The following is a 24,518-nucleotide window of genomic DNA, read 5'->3' on the forward strand; positions in this document are numbered from 1 at the left end:
CCTCATCAGTAGGACACTGCTACAAGTGTGACTGACCCAGTCACTGATCACCAGCTACAAACATAAACCGCTAAAGAACTGCAATTTCTTCAAGATAAGTTAGTGTTGCGGTGATTAAAGATCCGAAAATTACAGGCAACTGTTGCTTTAGTTTGTCACCATATATACTTAACGTTAGAAGCTGTGAAAAATTTATAAGTTAGAAGTTATATAAATGTTATGCCAATAAAAACACTCAACCCATGGCAGAAAATCATTTTATATTCAGTTATCGCAAGACAAAGACCCTAATAATTTTTAGGACTTCTTTTTTGAACCAAGAGGTAACATATTTACAATATGTAACAAGTTATCACAAAACTCACAAAAGTTTCAGCTGACCATCTCTACCATCAAACTAGTTAGCAATCTGAATGATTTACAGTGTGAAGGAATACAAAGGAGCACTTATATATATTGTACAAAGCATTTTGTTGTTCTTATATGTACATTTCTGCAAAGAAAGTTTCAAGATCTTCTGTGAAAGTGCCGTACGAGTCCATCAGTGAATTGGAGAATCATTCAATGAACAGGTAGTCATCTAAAATGAGAAACTATTCTGAAAAAGCAATTGTAACGTCTAGTTACCTGCAGCCTGATGGTGGAGGGTGAAGGAGGCTTCAGTTACTCTACTTAAAGCAAATATCAAGAGCAGGACTGCCTTGGGAGTACTGGGCCATTATTACTATAATAGCAACAAATACTATTTTATAGAAGAGTATTTTAGTGGAATACATGTTTGAAATTCTAGTCTTTGGCACTTCAAGGCTTTCTAGCAAATTGTCTCTATTTTGAAGTAACATTTTTCAATTTACATAAAACAAGATACACGCACAAAATTCCACCTAAATGTTACCCTGTGCTGTGTTGAGTGAGCAGGGGTAGAACGGCTCCCACTATTGCTCAAAGTTAATTACCTCATTAGTTGCCTAGGTTGAATTTAATGACTGGCAATTTGACATATCAAAAAGAATCATTTTTCAGTTCACCGATGCAGTAGAGATGCAAAAGCCGGTGTACAGTGTGGAGCATTTTGTACTCGGGGCATCTTAGATTATTTTTAAAAAATATTAATGGGAGTCTCTTGAAGGTTCCCAGGACGTGGGCCATCAGTTTATATAGTGAGGGGAGTGACAAGTGCAGACAGATTTTATAAATCAGAACCAAAAGTAAAGTACAGGAGTTGACAGCATGAGTTTCATGTGAAACCAGATGAAGGTACAGACAGGAAACTCAATCAGCTCTCAGCCACTTGTGAGGAAAGTAGCTGGACTGCTGCTTCAAGTGCATTTATACCCGGACCTCTTTCACACTCTTTAGTGAAACGATCGTCAGAAAAACAAAGGCTTATGCTAGAAGCTGTGTGAAAAGGGACACCCAAGGGGATCTCTCCTGAAAGGGATGCCTCCTTTGGTGAGACATGTCTACAGCTGGATTGTGTATGTAATAATCCAACAGAATCTGAAAAGGTTGCAGACAGAATCAGTGCTCTTGACATTTTACCAACATTGTGGAGTTGAGGTCCAGCATTGACACAGTCCTGGTCTGTACTTTATGCCACATAGTGGTACTGGTTGGCATTGTCTTTGTCTCTCTCCATATAGTCCCGGTCAATAAGAGACTCAATTCTTTTCTTCAGGTCTCCAGGCTGAATATTCACCAGGGTGAAAAACAAAAACATTTTTAATAATACACACCTCCAACAAGCAGTTAAAGAGTCCACTTATTAACAAAGTTTCTCCAAAAAGCCCAGTATCAGCAGTGCTGAGATAATCTGTGTAAACTTGTCCCAAAGCCTTCTCTCTCATCCAACCAAAGTACGGCCAGAAACACATTCGAAACAAGAGGGACTCAAACAAACAGCAGCTTTTCTAGAAGTACTGAATCTTTTATTTGTGATTTTGAAGTTGGTTTTTGCACTCTGCGAGGCAAATCTCTGATCTTGGCACCTAATGTCTGCATCAAGTGGTACAGCTCGATCTATTCTGTCAAAACAACACATCTTAAAAGCAGCCCCCAGAAAGGCACCCCTTACTGCATCAGTAGGACACTTCCATTTCCCACACACATCATCATTCTGCACCTTTACACAGCAGACCACGTGCTCCCACTTACTCTGAATTATGGGGAGCCACTCGGGACTTGCTCCAACTAGGAACCAGGTTTGGACCACCCAGGTAGTCCATATAATATCAACGGAGAAAGCATTTCCTGTCCAGCCTTGCCCTGGACTCAATCTACCATGTTCTTTCGTGAAACAAGAAACTGAGTAAAGTTGAGTGTCCCCTGATTGTAAAGTTTTGATAGCTCAGCTGGTCAGTACACTGCTCTGAGCAGGAATGTGCCGGGTTCAATGCCTGCTCTGGGCTGGAGTTAGTTGAGCTGTACTACAGCATACCGCAATTGGACTTGGGAGCCTTAGGAGGGAAAGTAAAGCTGGAGTTCTCCCCTCTGATCATTACCCAGTGATTCTTGCCAGATAGTGTCCATGAGGGAATGTTGGGTGAGGCCCATGATGCTCATCACAATCGAACAATCCACCAACGCCATCTAGGCTCACACAAGGTGAAGAGGTGGAGTAGGGCCAGTGCCTCTGGAATTTGGGGGCCAAAACAGACACATAGCCAATTCTCTGGCAGCCTTCTGTGTGTTTTTTACCCAAAATTATATTTTATATTAAAAAAATCTTTAATTACCTTCACTGGAAATTTTAACTGGTTATAGAGTTCTGAAACAAGGAGGTTATGGCTGAGTGTTTTCCTCATTTTCATGATTCGAACTATAGCAGCGTCGATTTGGTACTGTCTGTCCTGGAATACCCGCTCGGTAGTGCTTGTTTGCTCCTCAACCTGAAAAGGGACAAGAAAATATCAATGGAACCCCCCCACAAAATGCTGCAATTTCAACAGTCATTAGTATGAAGGTGTTTGGTAATACTGACAATACGTTCTCATTATATATTGGAATTGATTTTTTGGCAAAATGTCACTTTATTAGAGGGATTACATACAGTTTCTTTCATCTGGATTTGGTTAATCTTTATTCTGAACAGTTTGTGCTTGAAGTCATCATTGAAGATTATCTTGTCTCCATCTTCTACATCTTTTCCCTTTGGAACTTTGTTCAACACACGAGCTTTGCCACAAGCTAAAGACTGCAATGTCCTTCTTAATTCACCATCCTCTAAAGGAGAGGTCAAAATACAAAATATGTACATTTAGTAAACAAAAACAAGAAAGCACTACTGCAGACACTCCTTAAATTATTTCATTATTGATTAGTACATATAACAGTACCCATCAGAAACTTATGATCATGTAGTATATCTTTCCAATATGTACTGTTATATAAGAAAGAAGGAAGGAATGAAAGAAAAAAAACCTCAGGATATCCCAAAGCGCTTCACAGTCAATGAAGTGCTTTTGAATTGTAATCACTGTTGAAATGTACGGCAATGTGGCAGCCAATTTTGCGCACAGCAAGCTCCCACAAACAACAGTTGACTGATGGAAGATTTCTTTTGGTTAGCTGGAGTCTAACAAGCATGGAAACCATGCCAAATCACTGCATTTCCATTTGTCTGATATCGAATGCACACTCCATTTAAGTCCTTACTGCTAAGATGCAAGTTAGGAGATCTAAGGCTAAGGGACCCTTGAGTGTGCACAGATGGACTGCTGGAGCTTAATCAGCTAAATCAAGCTAGGCATTGGTAGGCTTCCAGCTGCTTGGCCAAGTAGGACATTGGCTTGCAGAATTATCTGAAGGTGACCAGGAGGCACCCAGTGATATATTGTTTTAATGATTTGTTCTTGGGACGTGGGTGAGGCATGCTTGGCCGCATTTATTGCCCACCCCTAGCTGCCCTGAGAAGGTGGTGGTGGGTCTTCTCCTTGAACCGCTTCAGTCCTTATGGTGACCGTGCTCCCACAATGTTGTTAGGCAAGGAATTCCAGGATATTCACCCAGCAACAATGAAAGTACGACGATGAATATCCAAATCAGGGTGGTGTTGGACTTGGAGGCTTGGGAAGCGATGGTGCTTTTATTACATTACTGCTCTTGTCCTTCTTGGTGCAGTATTCACAAGGGAGGGAGGTGCTGCTGAAGGGAGTTGCTGCAGTTCATCTTACAGATCCTACATACTGCAACCATTTCATGCCAATGGCGGATATTGAGTCCAGTGGCAGGGCACAGATCAAACAAATTGCTCTGTCCTGGATGGTGTTGAGCTTCTTGAGTGTTGTTGCAGCTGCATCACCCAGGGGATTGATGAGAATTCCAAGACACTCTTGCACTTGTGACTTGAGCTTTGTCGATGGTGGAGAGGCTTTGAGGGTCAGGAGGTGAGCCGCACGTCAGAGTATCCAGAACCTACCCTGGCATTAATATGGCTGATCCAGTTAAACTTCCAAGACCCCAAAAATGTTACAGTAAGGGATTCGGTAAGGTGGTGCCACTGAAGGTAAAGGGAAATGGCTGGACTTCCTTGATGGAAATGGTCATCACTGGCACTTATGTAGCATAAATTGTCATCTACAAGCCTGGATATTATCCAAGTCCTGCTGTAGGTTGGCATTATCAGAATTGTGAATGGAGCTGAACACTGTGGACTTTCCGGTGAATAGCCCTATCCCAACATTACGATGGAGGGAAAGTCATAGATGAAGCAGCTGAAGGTGGGTTGGGTTGAGTGATGGATCCATGCTTCCAGAGCCCATTAATGGGAAAGGCTGGCTGTTCAATCATCAACAGTGTCCTGGAGTACTATGGACCTGCAAGCTATCAGATGACCAAGCTTGCCACTGAAGGCTGACTCTGTCCCCGTCTTCCATTGCCAGGCACGCTAATTTGGAGTCAACTCAACAAGACCCTACTGCCCCCTCATCGAGGAGGATTGTTGCTGACGCAAGTCTGAGCACATCCTCGGTGAAAGCAGATTCTGAGAACTTCCCACCAGTGGAATGCTGGGCAGCATATAAAATCTTTTGAATGCCTTACAATACCAAGGCTTGGAATACCAAGGTATATGGTTTCCATTCAATACGAAAGTAGAGAACCATACAGCCAAACCAGCTTATTGTAATATCTTAAGTACACTATTACACTGCACATCACTTGCAACCAGCTGTGTTAAAAAATATAGTGAAAGAATGTATAAAATCTCTGATTAGGTAGAGGAGTCTAATTTAATTATTGACTGTCGATTGTGCCGAGATGAGCTACTTCAGGTATCCTTTTACACAAAGGAACTGCTCTGCTGATATCAGTTGGTGTCAGGTCAAGCAGCAGCTCCATGTTTCTTGCCTCTCTATACTACCGACGTTTAAATCCAGATTTCTAGCTTTACCCAGAATTGAACAATTTCCAGTGTACCTGTACAGCAATGAGTGAACAGTCAACCTCCAGGTTTGGATTATTTCCATACCTATGCCAGTTGCAGTCTTGATTTCCTCCACACTGAATTCATTGCCTTCATTGAACATGAGAAGCACCAAGGTCTGGAAGAGTGAAACCTGCAGTTCCTTTTTACCCTAGAGTGCACATTGAAGAAACACTAATTCAGAGCGAATGGGAGCAAAACAACCTCAGGCTGTAACTTTTATACTACTGAGGAAAACAGGGTCAAGTAGATAAATTGCAGGAAAAGACCACAACACCATTGCTCAAATAGAATATAACAAAACCGTCAAACACCATAAGTGATTTGATCAATATATTAAAACATTATTTAGTATTACACTATATATGAAATGTACTCAGATACTATATAGGAATATATATGTATACTGTCTACTACATTAGTGTACATGAATAAATGTACATTATATGTACTATACGATTACAATCTACTTGATACTTTTGCCTAAAAACTTGAATTGTCCAACAAGTCGAACTGAGCAACACAAATAACAGCAAGGTGGCAACTTAGTGTAAGAAAATGTAATTATCAGATAATTTAATGAAGCGACTTTGAATGAGAAGAGTTGACTGCATACTATATCAATAAATGTACTATGCATGACTGTTACATGTGAATATACACCAAATTACACTTAGATATATTATATATATGAGGGCAAAGCCAAATACTCCAGATGCTGGAAATCTAATTTAAAACAGAAAGTGCTGAAAATGCTCAGCAATTGTGGAGAGAACAGACCAGTTAACGTTTCAGGTGGGGACACTTCATGAGGACTGTTCTGATGAAAGGTCCACACCTGAAACGTTAACTTATCTGTTCTCTCCTCAGAAGCTGCCTGACCTGCTGAGAATTATATACAATTGTGTTCTATGTGAATAAAAGACAAGATGAATGGCTTGAATGTGAATATGTATTATACATTTATAAATGAATATACACAATATAGGAATAAATGTATTAAATACTAGTTGAACTCCAACAGAGTTCGCTGAGTCAAGACCAAGTATAATCTTCAGGTAAAGTACAGTTGGAGGAGGGAGGTCTAACAGGGTAGAAAGAAGTAATTCAGTTCCTGTTTTAAAGTCATATATATATACACATTTTATTTTATAAACAGCAAATCTTATGGTAGTTTAGAAAGCAAAATCCAGTTGATTGGAGCAGACGAGTAATACATTTAAAAAACAATTCCTGATAATTAAAGCATACCTCTTTGAATTCTGCTTTCAAAACAGAGTGTCCTAATGTTGGTTGCCACTGTAGTTTTCTGCCACTGTGTTTTCCGAGGTAAAATGTCTTAAATACCTCCTGTAATTTTACCATCTGAAAATATATATATTTAAATATTACAAGGGTAATTAATTAATTCGTAACTGTGCAAATCAATTCTGCAACGTCATTGCTGCCCCAGTTTCCAGTTAAGCTTTGGAGTTGAGCTTTAAGGTCAGCCATAATCTTATTGAATGGTTGCACAGGCTGCAGGGGCTGTATGGTCTACTTCTATTTCTTCTTCTTCTGTAACCAGACTTAGAATCATACAACACAGAAGAAGGAGGCCATTCGGCCCATCGTGCCTGTGACGTCTCTTTGAAAGAGCTATCCAATTAGTCCCGCTCCCCTGCCCTTTCCACTTAGCCCTGCCAATTCATCTCATCAAGTATTTAACAAGGGGATTCAAAGGTTATAGTAGGTAGATGGGAAAGTAGGGTTAAGGTCACAATCAGATCAGCCATGATCTTATCAAATGGCAGAGCAGGCTCGAGGGGCCGAATGACCTATTCCTGCTCTTAATTTGTATGTGTGTATTTATCCAATTCCCTTTTGAAAGTTATTATTAAATCTGCTTCCACCGCCCTTTCAGGCAGTGCATTCCAGATCAGAACAACTCGCTGCCTAAAAAAATTTCTCATCTGCCCTCGGGTTCTTTTGCCAATTATCTTAAATCTGTGTCCTCTGGTTACCGACCCTCCTGCCAGTGGAAACAGTTTCTCGCTATCTACTCTATCAAAACCAGTCATAATTTTGAACAATTCTGTTAAATTTCCCCTTAACCTTCTCTGCTCTTAGGAGAACAATCCCAGCTTCTCCAGTCTCCACAAATGTTAAAGGATAAAACAATTCCAGTGAGGAAAGATTCTTCCACCCTCATAACCAAGACCCTTGCTGGCTACAAATACAGGAGTCTGCCAGCCAGCTTAATTTCTGATAAAAATACAGGAGTCTGCCAGGCAGCTTAATTTCTGATAAAAATACAGGAGTCTGCCAGCCAGCTTAATTTCTGAGAAAAATACAGGAGTCTGCCAGGCAGCTTAATTTCTGATATCGTACCCGGGTAAGATTTAAAGCTCCAATCATGGCTTTTGTTGTGCAGACTCTGTGGGATTCAGTATTCAACAGGTGAAGGCAAAAAATTACCTAAAGTTATTACCTCACATTACCGGGACTATAAGGGCCCATGACCAAGGCTGCTGCTTCACAATGACTGAATACATGAACTTCAGTTTTGATTGCATGAGATTACAGGATTTTCAGGGACTTTTAGTGTTTTAGGGATCACATTCAGCAATTTCACTCAGGGTCTAGTTGATAATGTTTTAGTAATTGGTGAAACAAAGTAGCTTAAAATTTGATACAACTGAATTATATTTGTTAGTGGCAGCTGAGTTTTCTTGAAAACACGACCTAGTGTCCAGTGGGCTATGTGTAAATAGCAATACAGCACCACGAGCACCCGAATGAAACAGCACCACTTGGAGCTAAAGCAAGCTTGTAGGGAAGGAGTGTGAGAAATCTTACAGGACCTACTTTTGGTATTACGTAGAATTTACAGCACAAAAACAGGCCATTTGGCCCAACAGGTATTTGCTGGTATTTATGCTCCACATGAGCCTCTTCATCTAACCCTATCAGCATATCCTTCTATTCCTTTGTCCCTCATGTGTTTATCGAGCTTCCCTTTAAATGCATCTATGTTATTCGCCTCAGTCACTCCATGTGGGTACGAGTTCCACATCCTCACCACTCTCTGAGTAAAGAAGTTTCTCCTGAATTCCCTATTAGATTTATTAGTGATCATCTTATATTTATGGCCCCTAGTTCTGGTCTCCCCCACAAGTGGAAACATCTTCTCTACATCTACCCAATCAAACCCTTTCATAATCTTAAAGACCTCTATCAGTTCACCCCTCAGTCTTCTCTTTTCTAGAGAAAAGAGCCCCAGCCTGTTGAGTCTTTCCTGATAGTGGTACCCTCTTGGTTCTGGTATCATCCTTTTAAATTATTTTGCATTTTCTCCAGTGCTTCTATATCCTTTGTGTAATATAAGTTTAGCATAACTTCTCTGCTTTTGAATTCTTTTCCTCTAGAAATGAACCCCAGTGCTTTGTTGCACTTTTTATGGCTTTGTTAACCTGCGTTGGTACTTTTAATAATTTGTGAACCTGTACCCCTGGATCCTTTTGCATCTCTACCCATTTAGACTCTTATTTTCCAAGGAGTATGTGGCCTCCTGATTCCTCCTGCCAAAATGCACTGCCTCACATTTATCTATATTGAAATTCATTTGCCATTTACACATCCATTCTGCAAGTTTGTAACGTCTTGTAATTTGTCGCATTCTTCCTTGGTATTAGCTATTCCCCCTAATTTGGCGTCATCCACAAATTTTGATATTGTACTTCTAATTTGCGAGTCCAAATTGTTTATGTAAATGGTGAACAACAGTGGTCCCAGCACCGATCCCTGTGGAACACCACAGGTATAGTGTCCATGGCTCAACAAATGAAAGGTTTTAGGGAAACTTTCATAACTCAGTTTTGGATTTTGCCATATGTTGTAGATCTGTGTATTGACAAATTAGGACCATAAATGTAGAATGGACTGAACATACCTCAGCAGGTAAATGTATTTCCATGGGTGTGTACGTTGGCCAGTATCCCATTGTCAGAATGTTGACTGTAAGATCTATCTTGCTTGGGTCATTCTGATTTTGGATATACTGAAAATATGTAGAGAAAATTTGCATGTTAGGAAGAACCTGTATAGATGTCAAGGTGAGAGCCCCATAAAACACTTATTGCCAAAAGTGATGACCTCAAAAGCAGAAGGTAAATCTGACATTCACAAATTAAAAAGACAAAGAAGCTTGATCTTCAAAACTGATGCTGGTTTTATCTTGAGCAGGAAGTTGAAGATCAACCACATTTACTCGTCTCTATGAAGTCCAGGCTGGTGTTGGGCTTGTCTAGGATACATGCTCAAATCCACCACAAGATTTGCAAATAACAATGTGGGGTGAGAGGGTAGAGAAGTGAAGCGACTGCAGTGGCTAAATTCATGTGTAATTGCTCTGATTTTATGAGCTAGTCAATGTATCTATTAGCGATGGAAGTAATCACGTCAGACCAAAGCTCTCCCAATTTGGATGCCATATTCACTCTTCGCCCAAACTATGACACACGGTCTTCCACTGCATGGAAATCCTGGGGAGATAGTTCAGCCTCTAGATCGACATGCCCACTTGTCTTGGAGCACAAATACAGAGCAGACGATTGGCTAGAGAGGTGCAGACATCTATGTCCCTCCGTTTGCGTGCCGTGTGTGTGTCCTTGCGAATCACAACGATGCACTCGCTGCTGTGCCGCCTACTGTAGACAAGCATCGAGCCAAGAGCGTCACCCCATGGTCCAAAGGCCAACAAGTCAGCGGGGCTGCATCCTATGATAGCGAATGAGGATAAGCCCTTTCTTGTTTGTTGACCGGTTACATTAACTATGCTAACTGATTTGTCCTGCATTAGGGTCTGAAATGTTCTAGGACCAGTCCTACTCTTGCGCCAGGAAGACCGATGTCAATACCCATTCCATTTGTGCCCAAATCCGCTCATAAAAGAGGCAGCAATTATAAAGGAAGTAAAATATTGATACCCAAATCAGCTTACAATGTTGAAAGCAAACCATTTTGAATCTCGGGTGGAGGTTACACTTCCTTCAGGAAATGTTTATTCTTATATATTCAATAAAATGCCATGCAATGCAGAACCACTTATGCCTTAGTTCGGTACCATGTTTTTGAAGTATGTCGGCAAGTACCGATTGGTGCTGATGCTTCGAATCCCCAACACCGTCAGCAATGCGACTGCTCGTTCTGAGGCGTGTCGGCAGATGGTGAACGGGGTTGACATCAGCTGAGGACAGGACGGTGTTGGCCAATTTCACTGCCCAGGTTGAAGGACGGCCGTTTTGGGTGAGATATCTCTGCCCCACTGGATGCCTGGTCATTTGTTTGTGGAGGATGAATTAACGAGCAAGAATTTCTGTTCTGAATTATAAATTTTCAATCTGATGTTTGCAATGTTGTTGTATTAGAGTGCAATAAAACTAGAAACACTTAAAAGCGCACAATTGAATCGTATTAACATTAATTACGCCCATGATCAGTCATGCCCAAATTAAAAGCAGTACATTTTAGGACGTCTCTTTTGCTCAGTAGTTAAGTCCACTGAATCCTGTGGTACCAGCGAGAGCTCACATTCAATCCCTCATTTGCGTTGAATTAACTGACCTCAGCCAAACTACGTTCCGGGGCCAAGGAAGGTTGGGAGGAAAGCAGGCTTCCTGTTCCCGACTGCTATCTACTGCCCTCTGCTGGACAGTGGGGTGTCAGGAGCAGGGATGATCCAGCTCCGCTCCGATGTTACCCACAACCTTCTGACACTCGCCCACTAAATTCACATGGTTACGGTTCTTCAAGCCTGTGGCTATCACAAGAGCACAGCAGCCCAAGGGAGGCGAGGGGAGGACGGCGGGGGGGAGGCGAGGGGAGGACGGCGGGGGGGAGGCGAGGGGAGGACGGCGGGGGGGAGGCGAGGGGAGGACGGCGGGGGGGAGGCGAGGGGAGGACGGCGGGGGGGAGGCGAGGGGAGGACGGCGGGGGGGGGAGGCGAGGGGAGGACGGCGGGGGGGAGGCGAGGGGAGGACGGCGGGGGGGGGGGGGGGGGGAGGCGAGGGGAGGACGGCGGGGGGGGGGGGGGAGGCGAGGGGAGGACGGCGGGGGGGGGGGGGGAGGCGAGGGGAGGACGGCGGGGGGGGGGGGGGGGGGAGGCGAGGGGAGGACGGCGGGGGGGGGGGGGGGGGGAGGCGAGGGGAGGACGGCGGGGGGGGGGGGGGGGAGGCGAGGGGAGGACGGCGGGGGGGGGGGGGGAGGCGAGGGGAGGAGGCGAGGGGAGGACGGGGAGGGGAGGACGGGGGGGAGGACGGGGGGGAGGACGGGGAGGGGAGGACGGGGGGGAGGCGAGGGGAGGAGGCGAGGGGAGGGGGCGAGGGGAGGAGGCGAGGGGAGGGGGCGAGGGGAGGACGGGGAGGAGGCGAGGGGAGGACGGGGAGGAGGCGAGGGGAGGACGGGGAGGAGGCGAGGGGAGGACGGGGAGGAGGCGAGGGGAGGACGGGGAGGAGGCGAGGGGAGGACGGGGAGGAGGCGAGGGGAGGACGGGGAGGAGGCGAGGGGAGGACGGGGAGGAGGCGAGGGGAGGACGGGGAGGAGGCGAGGGGAGGACGGGGAGGGGGCGAGGGGAGGACGGGGAGGGGGCGAGGGGAGGACGGGGAGGGGGCGAGGGGAGGACGGGGAGGGGAGGACGGGGAGGGGAGGACGGGGAGGGGAGGACGGGGAGGGGAGGACGGGGAGGGGAGGACGGGGAGGGGAGGACGGGGAGGGGAGGACGGGGAGGGGAGGACGGGGAGGGGAGGACGGGGAGGGGAGGACGGGGAGGGGAGGACGGGGAGGGGAGGACGGGGAGGGGAGGACGGGGAGGGGAGGACGGGGAGGGGAGGACGGGGAGGAGGCGAGGGGAGGAGGCGAGGGGAGGACGGGGAGGGGAGGACGGGGAGGAGGCGAGGGGAGGACGGGGAGGAGGCGAGGGGAGGACGGGGAGGAGGCGAGGGGAGGACGGGGAGGAGGCGAGGGGAGGACGGGGAGGAGGCGAGGGGAGGACGGGGAGGAGGCGAGGGGAGGACGGGGAGGAGGCGAGGGGAGGACGGGGAGGAGGCGAGGGGAGGACGGGGAGGGGAGGACGGGGAGGGGAGGACGGGGAGGAGGGGAGGGGAGGACGGGGAGGGGAGGACGGGGAGGGGAGGACGGGGAGGGGAGGACGGGGAGGGGAGGACGGGGAGGGGAGGACGGGGAGGGGAGGACGGGGAGGGGAGGACGGGGAGGGGAGGACGGGGAGGGGAGGACGGGGAGGGGAGGACGGGGAGGGGAGGACGGGGAGGGGAGGACGGGGAGGGGAGGACGGGGAGGGGAGGACGGGGAGGGGAGGACGGGGAGGGGAGGACGGGGAGGGGAGGACGGGGAGGAGGCGAGGGGAGGACGGGGAGGAGGCGAGGGGAGGGGAGGGGAGGACGGGGAGGGGAGGACGGGGAGGGGAGGACGGGGAGGGGAGGACGGGGAGGGGAGGACGGGGAGGGGAGGACGGGGAGGGGAGGACGGGGAGGGGAGGACGGGGAGGGGAGGACGGGGAGGGGAGGACGGGGAGGGGAGGACGGGGAGGGGGCGAGGGGAGGACGGGGAGGAGGCGAGGGGAGGACGGGGAGGAGGCGAGGGGAGGACGGGGAGGGGAGGACGGGGAGGGGAGGACGGGGAGGGGAGGACGGGGAGGGGAGGACGGGGAGGGGAGGACGGGGAGGGGAGGACGGGGAGGGGAGGACGGGGAGGGGAGGACGGGGAGGGGAGGACGGGGAGGGGAGGACGGGGAGGGGAGGACGGGGAGGAGGCGAGGGGAGGACGGGGAGGAGGCGAGGGGAGGACGGGGGGGAGGCGAGGGGAGGAGGCGAGGGGAGGGGGCGAGGGGAGGAGGCGAGGGGAGGGGGCGAGGGGAGGACGGGGAGGAGGCGAGGGGAGGACGGGGAGGAGGCGAGGGGAGGACGGGGAGGAGGCGAGGGGAGGACGGGGAGGAGGCGAGGGGAGGACGGGGAGGAGGCGAGGGGAGGACGGGGAGGAGGCGAGGGGAGGACGGGGAGGAGGCGAGGGGAGGACGGGGAGGAGGCGAGGGGAGGACGGGGAGGAGGCGAGGGGAGGACGGGGAGGAGGCGAGGGGAGGACGGGGAGGAGGCGAGGGGAGGACGGGGAGGAGGCGAGGGGAGGACGGGGAGGAGGCGAGGGGAGGACGGGGAGGAGGCGAGGGGAGGACGGGGAGGAGGCGAGGGGAGGACGGGGAGGGGAGGACGGGGAGGGGAGGACGGGGAGGGGAGGACGGGGAGGGGAAGACGGGGAGGGGAGGACGGGGAGGGGAGGACGGGGAGGGGAGGACGGGGAGGGGAGGACGGGGAGGGGAGGACGGGGAGGGGAGGACGGGGAGGGGAGGACGGGGAGGGGAGGACGGGGAGGGGGCGAGGGGAGGACGGGGAGGAGGCGAGGGGAGGACGGGGAGGAGGGGAGGGGAGGGGAGGACGGAGAGGAGGCGAGGGGAGGGGAGGACGGAGAGGAGGCGAGGGGAGGACGGGACGGAGAGGAGGCGAGTGGAGGGGAGGACGGAGAGGAGGCGAGGGGAGGACGGGGAGGAGGCGAGGGGAGGACGGGGAGGAGGCGAGGGGAGGACGGGGAGGAGGCGAGGGGAGGACGGGGAGGAGGCGAGGGGAGGACGGAGAGGAGGCGAGGGGAGGGGAGGACGGAGAGGAGGCGAGGGGAGGGGAGGACGGAGAGGAGGCGAGTGGAGGGGAGGACGGAGAGGAGGCGAGGGGAGGGGAGGACGGAGAGGAGGCGAGGGGAGGACGGAGAGGAGGCGAGGGGAGGACGGAGAGGAGGCGAGGGGAGGACGGAGAGGAGGCGAGGGGAGGACGGAGAGGAGGCGAGGGGAGGATGGAGAGGAGGCGAGGGGAGGACGGAGAGGAGGCGAGGGGAGGACGGAGAGGAGGCGAGGGGAGGACGGAGAGGAGGCGAGGGGAGGACGGAGAGGAGGCGAGGGGAGGGGAGGACGGAGAGGAGGCGAGGGGAGGACGGAGAGGAGGCGAGGGGAGGGGAGGACGGAGAGGAGGCGAGGGGAGGGGAGGACGGAGAGGAGGCGAGGGGAGGACGGAGAGGAGGCGAGGGGAGGACGGAGAGGAGGCGAGGGGAGGACAGGACGGAGAGGAGGCGAGGGTAAAGAGGAGGGGAGGGAGGATGGGGGGGGGAGGGAGGATGGGGGGGGGGGGGGGGGGAGGGAGGATGGGGGGGGGGGAGGGAGTATAGAGGAGGGCTGGGTGGAAAGAGGGGTGGGGAGGGTGGATAAAAAGAAAAACCCAGCAACAATAGTCTGAATTAAAGATTACCTGCTTAAACTGTACCATAACATCTTTCGAGAGTTCCATGTCTTTAAACATTCCCTCTAACTTGCTGGTGAAGGCAGCACCACATTCTGCCGAAACAAAACAGGAAATGGTTTGAGCTCGAGATATTTTTTATCTCATACAGATGGCTTCCTCAAAACAGAAGGTGACGGTGTGAGAGTTGAGCGGGAGCTGTGCGGACGTACCGTGCTTTAGTTTGGACAGCATTGATTTCTCAGCATCCACAGAAGCACTCTTCCCCACCAGGAGACGTTTAGCCAAATCTTTCTTATAGAAAGCCTCAAATACATCTTTACCTGTTGAAAGGAAACAAAAATTGAGGCTCAAATGAATTTATAACATTGAAAGCAAACCGCTTTGAATCTAGGGTAGAGCCTAGTGGGATGTCTTATATATATTCAAAAAACACCATAATGCAAACCAGCTCTTCCCATTGTGTGGTGGAGATCCAGGCCACGTATTGGGATGGAAGTTTCTCTCATATGGGTGCAGGGTTCCTGGGTGAAGTCGGCTGTCATCAAAACCAGTGCTAGGGAACAAAATAATTCTCACTTTCTGAGCCAAACATTCCCAGGTCAGGTACAATGTGGGATCCACGTAGGATAAAGCTTGTGTCGTGGACCCATATTGACCAAGAATGATGCTGAGAATGATCTAATTCTACTTCACCTGACGTAACTGGTCAACAAATAAGAAAGGGCTTACCCGCATTCCCTGGATCTCCACCCACTTTCCAGGGATAAGAGACGACCTTTGAAAATACTGCAACATCGAGGGTCAATAGCTTCGATTTTAATATATCACATCGTACTCAGCTCTTCTTACTGACGATGCAATCTCCGTGCTACTAAAGTTCCACAGGCGCTGGTAGTTAAGCCCTTACTAGGTGAAGATCCACAGGCGCTGGTCGTTAAGCCCTTACTAGGTGAAGTTCCACAGGCGCTGGTCGTTAAGCCCTTACTAGGTGAAGATCCACAGGCGCTGGTCGTTAAGCCCTTACTAGGTGAAGTTCCACAGGCGCTGGTCGTTAAGCCCTTACTAGGTGAAGATCCACAGGCGCTGGTAGTTAAGCCCTTACTCGGTGAAGTTCCACAGTTGCTGGGTGCCCACAGGTACTAAAACATTCTTGAGGCGTATACTTAGAAGTTGAGTGTTGGAAGCTTCTTTGACCACTGGAGGCCTCACAGTGAGGCCCGGTGCTGTCCTCCAGCAACAGCTGCACATGTGCATCTCCAGCAGGGGTCACAGGGATAGCGATCACAAACAGGAACCCTGGCTAGTTTTTCTCTCAGTGCCTAAGGCTGCAGAGGCTGATAGTCATGGCAACCTGACAGATCAGCTGACTCACCAAAGAGGGTGTATACCTTGCCCAACATTTCTGATTGGTGTTTGATAATACACAAAGTAATGCAAAATATACTCACTTAGACACTGCTCAATAGGAAAAGGAGGCCATTTCAGTCCCTCGAGCCTGCTCCACCATTTAATGAGATCATATCTGATCTGTATCTTAACTCCATCTACCTGCCTTGGTTCCGTAACCCTTAATACCCTTACCTAACAAAGATCGATCAATCTCAGTTTTGACATTTTCAATTGACCCCCAGCCTCAGCAGCTTTTTTGGGGGGAAAGAGTTCCAGATTTCCACTGCCCTTTGTGTGAATGGCCTAGCTCTAATTTTAAGGTTGTGTCCCCTTGTTCTGGACTCTCCCACCAGAGGAATTTAGATCAACCCTTAATCTTCTATACTCGAGGGAATACAAGCTTTGACTATGCAAACTGCCCTCATAGTTTTACTCTTTTAGCCCGGTATCATTCTGGTGAATCTGCACTGCACCCCCTCCAAGGCAGATATATCCTTCCTGAGGTGCGGTGCCCAGAAATGAACAAAGTACTCTAAATGGGGTCTACAAATGTAAGGAATCTTACAACACCAGTTTTATTTGAAAATCACAAGCTTTCAGAGGCTTTCTCCTTCGTCAGGTGAGTGTCGAGACTCATTGAAAATTACCGCACATATAGTCACAGAACAATGCCTGGTGATTACAGACAATCTTTCCAACTGCCCGTTATCAAGGCCATCAAATTAATTGAATAGTGTTCAGACAGAGAAACCTTAGATACCCCAGACAACTGAATATAACAAACGGCCAGAACCAAAGAAAGAGAGGGAGAGAGAGAGAAACATCCAAAATGAAGAGAAAGAGAGAGAATGACCAGTTGTATTAAAAACAGATAACTTTTTTTCCCCCCTGGTGGGGTTATGTGTAGCGCGACATGAACCCAAGATCCCGGTTGAGGCCGTCCTCATGGGTGCGGAACTTGGCTATCAATTTCTGCTCGACGATTTTGCGTTGTCTTGTGTCTCGAAGGCCGCCTTGGAGAATGCTTACCCGAAGATCGCTTACCCGAAGATCATTCAGCCACCGATCTTCGGGTAAGCATTCTCCAAGGCGGCCTTCGAGACACATGACAACGCAAAATCGTCGAGCAGAAATTGATAGCCAAGTTCCGCACCCGTGAGGACGGCCTCAACCGGGATCTTGGGTTCATGTCACGCTACACGTAACCCCACCAGGGGGAAAAAAAAGTTATCTGTTTTTAATACAACTGGTCATTCTCTCTCTTTCTCTTCCTTTCGGATGTTTCTCTCTCTCTCTCCCTCTCTTTCTTTGGTTCTGGCCGTTTGTATATTCAGTTGTCTGGGGTATCTAAGGTTTCTCTGTCTGAACACTATTCAATTAATTTGATGGCCTTGATAACGGGCAGTTGGAAAGATTGTCTGTAATCACCAGGCATTGCTCTGTGACTATATGTGCGGTAATTTTCAATGAGTCTCGACACTCACCTGACGAAGGAGAAAGCCTCCGAAAGCTTGTGATTTTCAAATAAAACTGTTGGACTATAACCTGGTGTTGTAAGATTCCTTACATTTGTCCACCCCAGTCCATCACCGGCATCTCCACATCATAAATGGGGTCTAAGCAAGGCTTTATATAACTGTAACATAACTTCCAGCCCTTTGTATTCCAGCCCCCTTGAGATAAAGGCCAACATTTCACTAGCCCTTTTAAATTATTTTTTGTACCTGTCGACTAGCTTTCAGTGATTTCTGTACTTGGATTCCTAAATCTCTCTGCTCCTCCACAGTTCCGAGCTTCTCACCATTTAAAAAATAATCTGATGTATCTTTCTTAGGTCCAAAGTGGATGACCTCACACTCCTTTAGGGGTGGAAACTGGCCGTCCTTACCCAGTCTGGACCTATATGTGACTCCAATCCCACACCAACGTGGTTGACTCTTAACTGCCCTCTAAAATGGCCTAGCAAGTCACTCAGTTGTACCAAACCGCTACAGCAGTTCAAGGTGAAGGTCCACCACCACGTTCTCAGGGCTACCAGGGATGGGCAATAAATGCCGGCCCTGCTAGAGACGCCCACATCCCAAAAATTAATTTTTAAAATACTGCGATTAGTTGTATGAGGGGCAGATGATCAACGTGCTTAGATCGCAGTGATATTAGTCACATGAAAGGACAGTGGCTTTTCAAACATTTTGCTCCAACAGTATTTCAAACAAAATAGTTTCCGATCAAGAACACAGGAAATAGAAGAAAAAAGCCCAACCAGTTTACTGTGTCATTCAGGCCTTTTGCAGGAGCCCATCTGCCCACTTATCATTCCCGTTGGGGCAATCTATGTAGTGCTATCTACGTTTAAGAGAGAACCAAGTTTAAAAACAAACTGATTGTATTGAGAATCCTCTTTACAATACAGCTGCAAATCGACCAGAAAAACTCACCATGAATAAATCTAAATATGATCATGATTTTATCCAGCATTCTCTCCAGTTCTTCATCTGTTGCTTCTTTGTTACCAGCTCGCAATTTGGAATCAACGTACTTGGCTATAAACAAATTAAACTGTACGTTAGTTACGATTCACTCTGAACAGTTACGATTCACTCTGAACAGTTACGATTCACTCTGAACAGTTACGATTCACTCTGAACAATTTCATTCTGCACTGAAATACAAAGCAATGAATTTACATATTTGATAAACATGTATCAAATTAAAAAAACCTCAAGTTTAAACTGCAAAACACCTCAAAAATTGACAGTATGTGCAAGATTATTTTAATATATTAAAAGGGAAAACGGGCAGAAGAATGGGACTAAGTGGATAGCTGTTTCGGAGAGCTCGCAAGGGCACGATGGGCTGAATGGCCTCCCTCCATGCTGTAAAAATACTAAGATTGTACAGGAAATGGGGCTGAAGAGATGGCTTATGAGGTGATTTTTCAAGGTGGAAAGAGGGGAAGGGGTTTAGAAGATTCCAGAGAGTAGGATTAATATAACTGAAGGGTCCGTATCAATAGTGATGCAAAGGGGAATGAATAGGAAATCACGAAAAGCTAGTGGACAGATACAAAAAAATTAAAAAGGCTAATGGAACGCTGACCTTTATCTCAAGAGGGCTGGAATACAAAGGGGTAGAAGTTACAGCTGTACAGAGCTCTGGTTAGACTGCATCTGGCCATCTGGAGATACTGCGTGCAGTTCTAGGCATTGCACCTCAGGAAGGATATATTGGCCTTGGAGGGGGTGCAGTGCAGATTCACCCGAATGATACCAGGGCTAAAAGGGTTAAATTATGAGGACAGGTTGCATAGACTAGGCTTGTATTCCCTTGAGTATAGAAGATTAATGGGTGATCTAATTGAGGTGTTTAAGACGATTAAAGGATTTGATAGTGTGGATAGAGAGAAACTAGTTCCTCTGGCAAGGGGGCATAATCTTAAAATTAGAGCTAGGCCGTTCAGGGGTGATGTCAGGAAGCACTTCTTCACACAAAGGGGAGTGGAAATCTGGAACTCTCTCCCCTGAAAGGTTGTTGAGGCTGGGTCAAATTGAAAACTGAGATTGCTAGATTTTTGTTAGGCAAGTGTATTAAGGGTTATGGAACCAAGACGGGTAAATGGAGTTGAGGTATAGGTCAGCCATGATCTAACTGAATGGCGGAACAAGCTCGAAGGGCTGTATGGCTTGCTCCTGTTCCTATGGATGCACACTAGATGTAAAACTTTTAATTACAAAAACCCAATGGGTTCAATAATATCCTTTGAGGAAGGAAACCTGCCGTCTCTACCCAGTCTGGCCTATACGTGACTCCAGTCCTGCACTGCCCTCTTAATTGGCCCAACAAGCCACTCAATTAAATCAAACCTGGGCAACTAGGAATGGGCAATAAATACCAGCCTTGCCAACAAGGCCCACATGCTGAGAATGAACAATTAAACAAAAATCTTGAGAGATTGACATTGGTAAGACAGCAGGGTGGGTCAAGGTACCGCAGTGTGAAAGATGGGACTCAGTATTCGACAGGTCATATCTGACAGGGTTTCCATTTACAACGCTGTTGGAAGGACCAAACCAGCATTGGCAATTTATTTTGGGCAAACGGAATTTATATAAAAATGTACATTTTCAGATCAGTTAGGTTCGCTCATGCAGATCTGTAGCGTCACTGAGAAGAGCTATACCTTTTTAAGACTCATTGCCATAATTACAAAATACTTCACACTACAAAACAAAACATCAGCCATACCTATTAGCTCAGCTGGCTTGTTTGGTCTCTTGTTGATAAAAGTTTCAAAAGCTTCCTTCATTGTGTTGACGAACTTCTCGTTTTTTACAAAGCACACTTCAATGACATGATCTACTTTATCTTTGAAGTCCAGCAGCTCCTCAACCATCGTCTTGTCCTTTTCAGGATTAACCACGATCGTAGTGCCAAAGGTCTGGAAAGAAAATCCCACTTTATATAGAAAAACATCAAGTAACCATAAATCTGAGGATCTATACTGAGGTGGACAAACGGTTTGATAATACAGGTTTAAGGATTCGTGCTGAATTCACTCGTCAATGGTCTGTGGGTCCCTACAGTCAGTTAGTATGGAGACATCTTCCAAAACATCATTTGCCACAAGAGCTGACACACCACAAACAAGAGGAACTGGTGTCTTGCTGCATCTTCGAGAATCCATAAAGGGGATTTTACCAGGATTGAATGCATTAAAGGCTGCTATCACAAGATGGTTAAGCTCATGAGAAAAGAAAATCACCCTGCCTCAAACAAGAAGGATGCATGTCAATGATACAGTGGGTGTTCCAACGTTCCTCAAGGATAGGAGAGGAAGGGTGGAACACGCAATCTATGCTGGAGGAAGGGTGGAACACGCAATCTATGCTGGAGGAAGGGTGGAACACGCAATCTATGCTGGAGGAAGGGTGGAACACGCAATCTATGCTGGAGGAAGGGTGGAACACGCAATCTATGCTGGAGGAAGGGTGGAACACGCAATCTATGCTGGAGGAAGGGTGGAACACGCAATCTATGCTGGAGGAAGGGTGGAACACGCAATCTATCCTGGAGGAAGGGTGGAACACGCAATCTATCCTGGAGGAAGGGTGGAACACGCAATCTATGCTGGAGGAAGGGTGGAACACGCAATCTATCCTGGAGGAAGGGTGGAACACGCAATCTATGCTGGAGGAAGGGTGGAACACGCAATCTATCCTGGAGGAAGGGTGGAACACGCAATCTATCCTGGAGGAAGGGTGGAACACGCAATCTATGCTGGAGGAAGGGTGGAACACGCAATCTATGCTGGAGGAAGGGTGGAACACGCAATCTATCCTGGAGGAAGGGTGGAACACGCAATCTATGCTGGAGGAAGGGTGGAACACGCAATCTATCCTGGAGGAAGGGTGGAACACGCAATCTATCCTGGAGGAAGGGTGGAACACGCAATCTATGCTGGAGGAAGGGTGGAACACGCAATCTATCCTGGAGGAAGGGTGGAACACGCAATCTATCCTGGAGGAAGGGTGGAACACGCAATCTATGCTGGAGGAAGGGTGGAACACGCAATCTATCCTGGAGGAAGGGTGGAACACGCAATCTATGCTGGAGGAAGGGTGGAACACGCAATCTATCCTGGAGGAAGGGTGGAACACGCAATCTATCCTGGAGGAAGGGTGGAACACGCAATCTATGCTGGAGGAAGGGTGGAACACGCAATCTATGCTGGAGGAAGGGTGGAACACGCAATCTATCCTGGAGGAAGGGTGGAACACGCAATCTATCCTGGAGGAAGGGTGGAACACGCAATCTATCCTGGAGGAAGGGTGGAACACGCAATCTATGCTGGAGGAAGGGTGGAACACGCAATCTATCCTGGAGGAAGGGTGGAACACGCAATCTATCCTGGAGGAAGGGTGGAACACGCAATCTATCCTGGAGGAAGGGTGGAACACGCAATCTATGCTGGAGGAAGGGTGGAACACGCAATCTATCCTGGAGGAAGGGTGGAACACGCAATCTATCCTGGAGGAAGGGTGGAACACGCAATCTATCCTGGAGGAAGGGTGGAACACGCAATCTATCCTGGAGGAAGGGTGGAACACGCAATCTATCCTGGAGGAAGGGTGGAACACGCAATCTATGCTGGAGGAAGGGTGGAACACGCAATCTATGCTGGAGGAAGGGTGGAACACGCAATCTATGCTGGAGGAAGGGTGGAACACGCAATCTATGCTGGAGGAAGGGTGGAACACGCAATCTATGCTGGAGGAAGGGTGGAACACGCAATCTATGCTGGAGGAAGGGTGGAACACGCAATCTATGCTGGAGGAAGGGTGGAACACGCAATCTATGCTGGAGGAAGGGTGGAACACGCAATCTATCCTGGAGGAAGGGTGGAACACGCAATCTATGCTGGAGGAAGGGTGGAACACGCAATCTATGCTGGAGGAAGGGTGGAACACGCAATCTATCCTGGAGGAAGGGTGGAACACGCAATCTATGCTGGAGGAAGGGTGGAACACGCAATCTATGCTGGAGGAAGGGTGGAACACGCAATCTATCCTGGAGGAAGGGTGGAACACGCAATCTATGCTGGAGGAAGGGTGGAACACGCAATCTATGCTGGAGGAAGGGTGGAACACGCAATCTATCCTGGAGGAAGGGTGGAACACGCAATCTATGCTGGAGGAAGGGTGGAACAGGCAATCTATACAGGAGGAAGGGTGGAACACGCAATCTATCCTGGAGGAAGGGTGGAACGCCCCTCCTAAGGTCGAGGAAGGGTGGAACACCATTCTATCCTTGAGGATACGTGCCAACACTTGTTGCTGAGCAACTGTGTGTGGTGCAGGGGGCCTAAAAGAGCAGGAAGAAAAGTAACTTAAAGCACAAAGTAAAACTGAAGAATATGATCTTAGTATTCGTCTCTGCCTTTAAGTGAAGAAAATATACTATTGAGTTCTACTGAAATGCAATTACAGAAATAAATTTCCCACTGGCTTAGTTAAGTTCTCGCACAATGGGAGAGGCACTCGCTTGTAACAATTCTATAGCTGATCACAAATGCCTTTCCCAGCGCTTCACTCCTGCTGTTAAACCTGATCTAGATAGTTTTGGGCTATGACTTTATGAAGGTAGTACCACAAATATTTCATTTGATAGGTGTCAACAGTCCAGAGTTCTGATCAACTCCTGGTCACACGGGGTAAGGATACTCTATGCAGATGAGCTGCAATTGGACCTGCACTGCACAGAATCCAACCGAGTGTGAAACCAGCACAGCTTTTACTTAGAATTACATAGAATTTACAGCACAGATTCAGGCCATTCCACCCAACTGGTCTATGCTAGTATTCATGCTCTACATGAGCCTCCTCCCACTCTACTTTATCTAAGATTATCGACATATCCTTTTATTTCTCCCTTATGTACTTATCGAGCTTCCCGTTAAATGTATCTATGCTTCTCGTCTCAACTGCTCCTTCTGGTAGCAAGTTCCACATTCTAACCACTCTCTAGGTAAAGATGTTTCTCCTGAATTCCCTACTAGATTTATTAGCGACTATCTCATATTTATGACCCTTAGTTTTGGACTCCCCAACAAGTCAGGTTGCCATCTTTGGTTGGAGGCATTCTTGGGCGTTTGATGTACAAATATGGTCAATTTCATCAAAAGGATCAACTTATTCAATATTCTGAAGAGATACCTTGATATATTCATTCCAATGCTGCAAAATGACTTGCAGTCCACTTTTAACCCTGCTGAATAGCTGGTAAAGAAGAGTGAGATCCGCTATTCTGTTTTCACCAAGTAGATGATTGAGACCTGGAACAATAATCAGATATGAAGCAAAGTACAAACGCCACACCCAACTAATACCCCACCATTTCGATAGCACTTTTAACGTAGAAAAATGTTCCAAGGAGCTTCACCGAGCTGTGGGCCGCATAGTACCGAGTGAAAGGACAGATTAGGAGGGGTGGCCAAAAACTTTGGGTGACTTTTAAGGAAGGTGGAGAGGAAGAGGGATTTAAGGAGGGAATTCCAAAGCGTGGGGCCTAGGCGCCTGAAGGCACAGCCACCAATGTTGAGGTAAAAAGACGGAGGAATGGATTATTCAATAGGGCAGGGGGTGTAGGGCTGGAGAAAGTTATGGAGATAGGGAGAGGCAAGGCCATGGAGGGATTTAAACATGAGGATGAGAATTTTAAAGTTAAGGTATTGGGGGACGGGAGTCAACGTAGGTCAGCGAGGACAGATGGTGATGGGGGAGTAGGACTTGTGTGGGATAGGATACAAGGAGTCTTGGATCAGGTGAAGTTTATGGAGGGTGACCAGGAGAGATTGGAGTAATTGAGCCTGGTGG

General features: G+C 48.1%; 1 protein-coding gene across 1 annotated transcript in view; it reads right to left on the reverse strand.

Annotated features, from left to right (window-relative positions):
• Window positions 1-243: 243 nt before the first annotated feature.
• Window positions 244-24,518, reverse strand: part of LOC137327059 (cullin-4A-like) — a 40,765-nt gene continuing 16,490 nt past the window's right edge. Inside the window, 11 exon segments of the mRNA XM_067992463.1 lie at window positions 244-1,687; window positions 2,736-2,888; window positions 3,050-3,222; window positions 5,468-5,573; window positions 6,674-6,787; window positions 9,354-9,461; window positions 14,764-14,849; window positions 14,967-15,077; window positions 18,585-18,689; window positions 20,392-20,584; window positions 23,859-23,977. Of these exon segments, the coding sequence (XP_067848564.1) occupies window positions 1,592-1,687; window positions 2,736-2,888; window positions 3,050-3,222; window positions 5,468-5,573; window positions 6,674-6,787; window positions 9,354-9,461; window positions 14,764-14,849; window positions 14,967-15,077; window positions 18,585-18,689; window positions 20,392-20,584; window positions 23,859-23,977 (1,364 nt within the window). The 3' untranslated portion in view covers window positions 244-1,591.

The sequence above is a fragment of the Heptranchias perlo genome, chromosome 11 (genome assembly GCF_035084215.1).
Source record: "Heptranchias perlo isolate sHepPer1 chromosome 11, sHepPer1.hap1, whole genome shotgun sequence".
NCBI lineage: Eukaryota > Metazoa > Chordata > Chondrichthyes > Hexanchiformes > Hexanchidae > Heptranchias > Heptranchias perlo.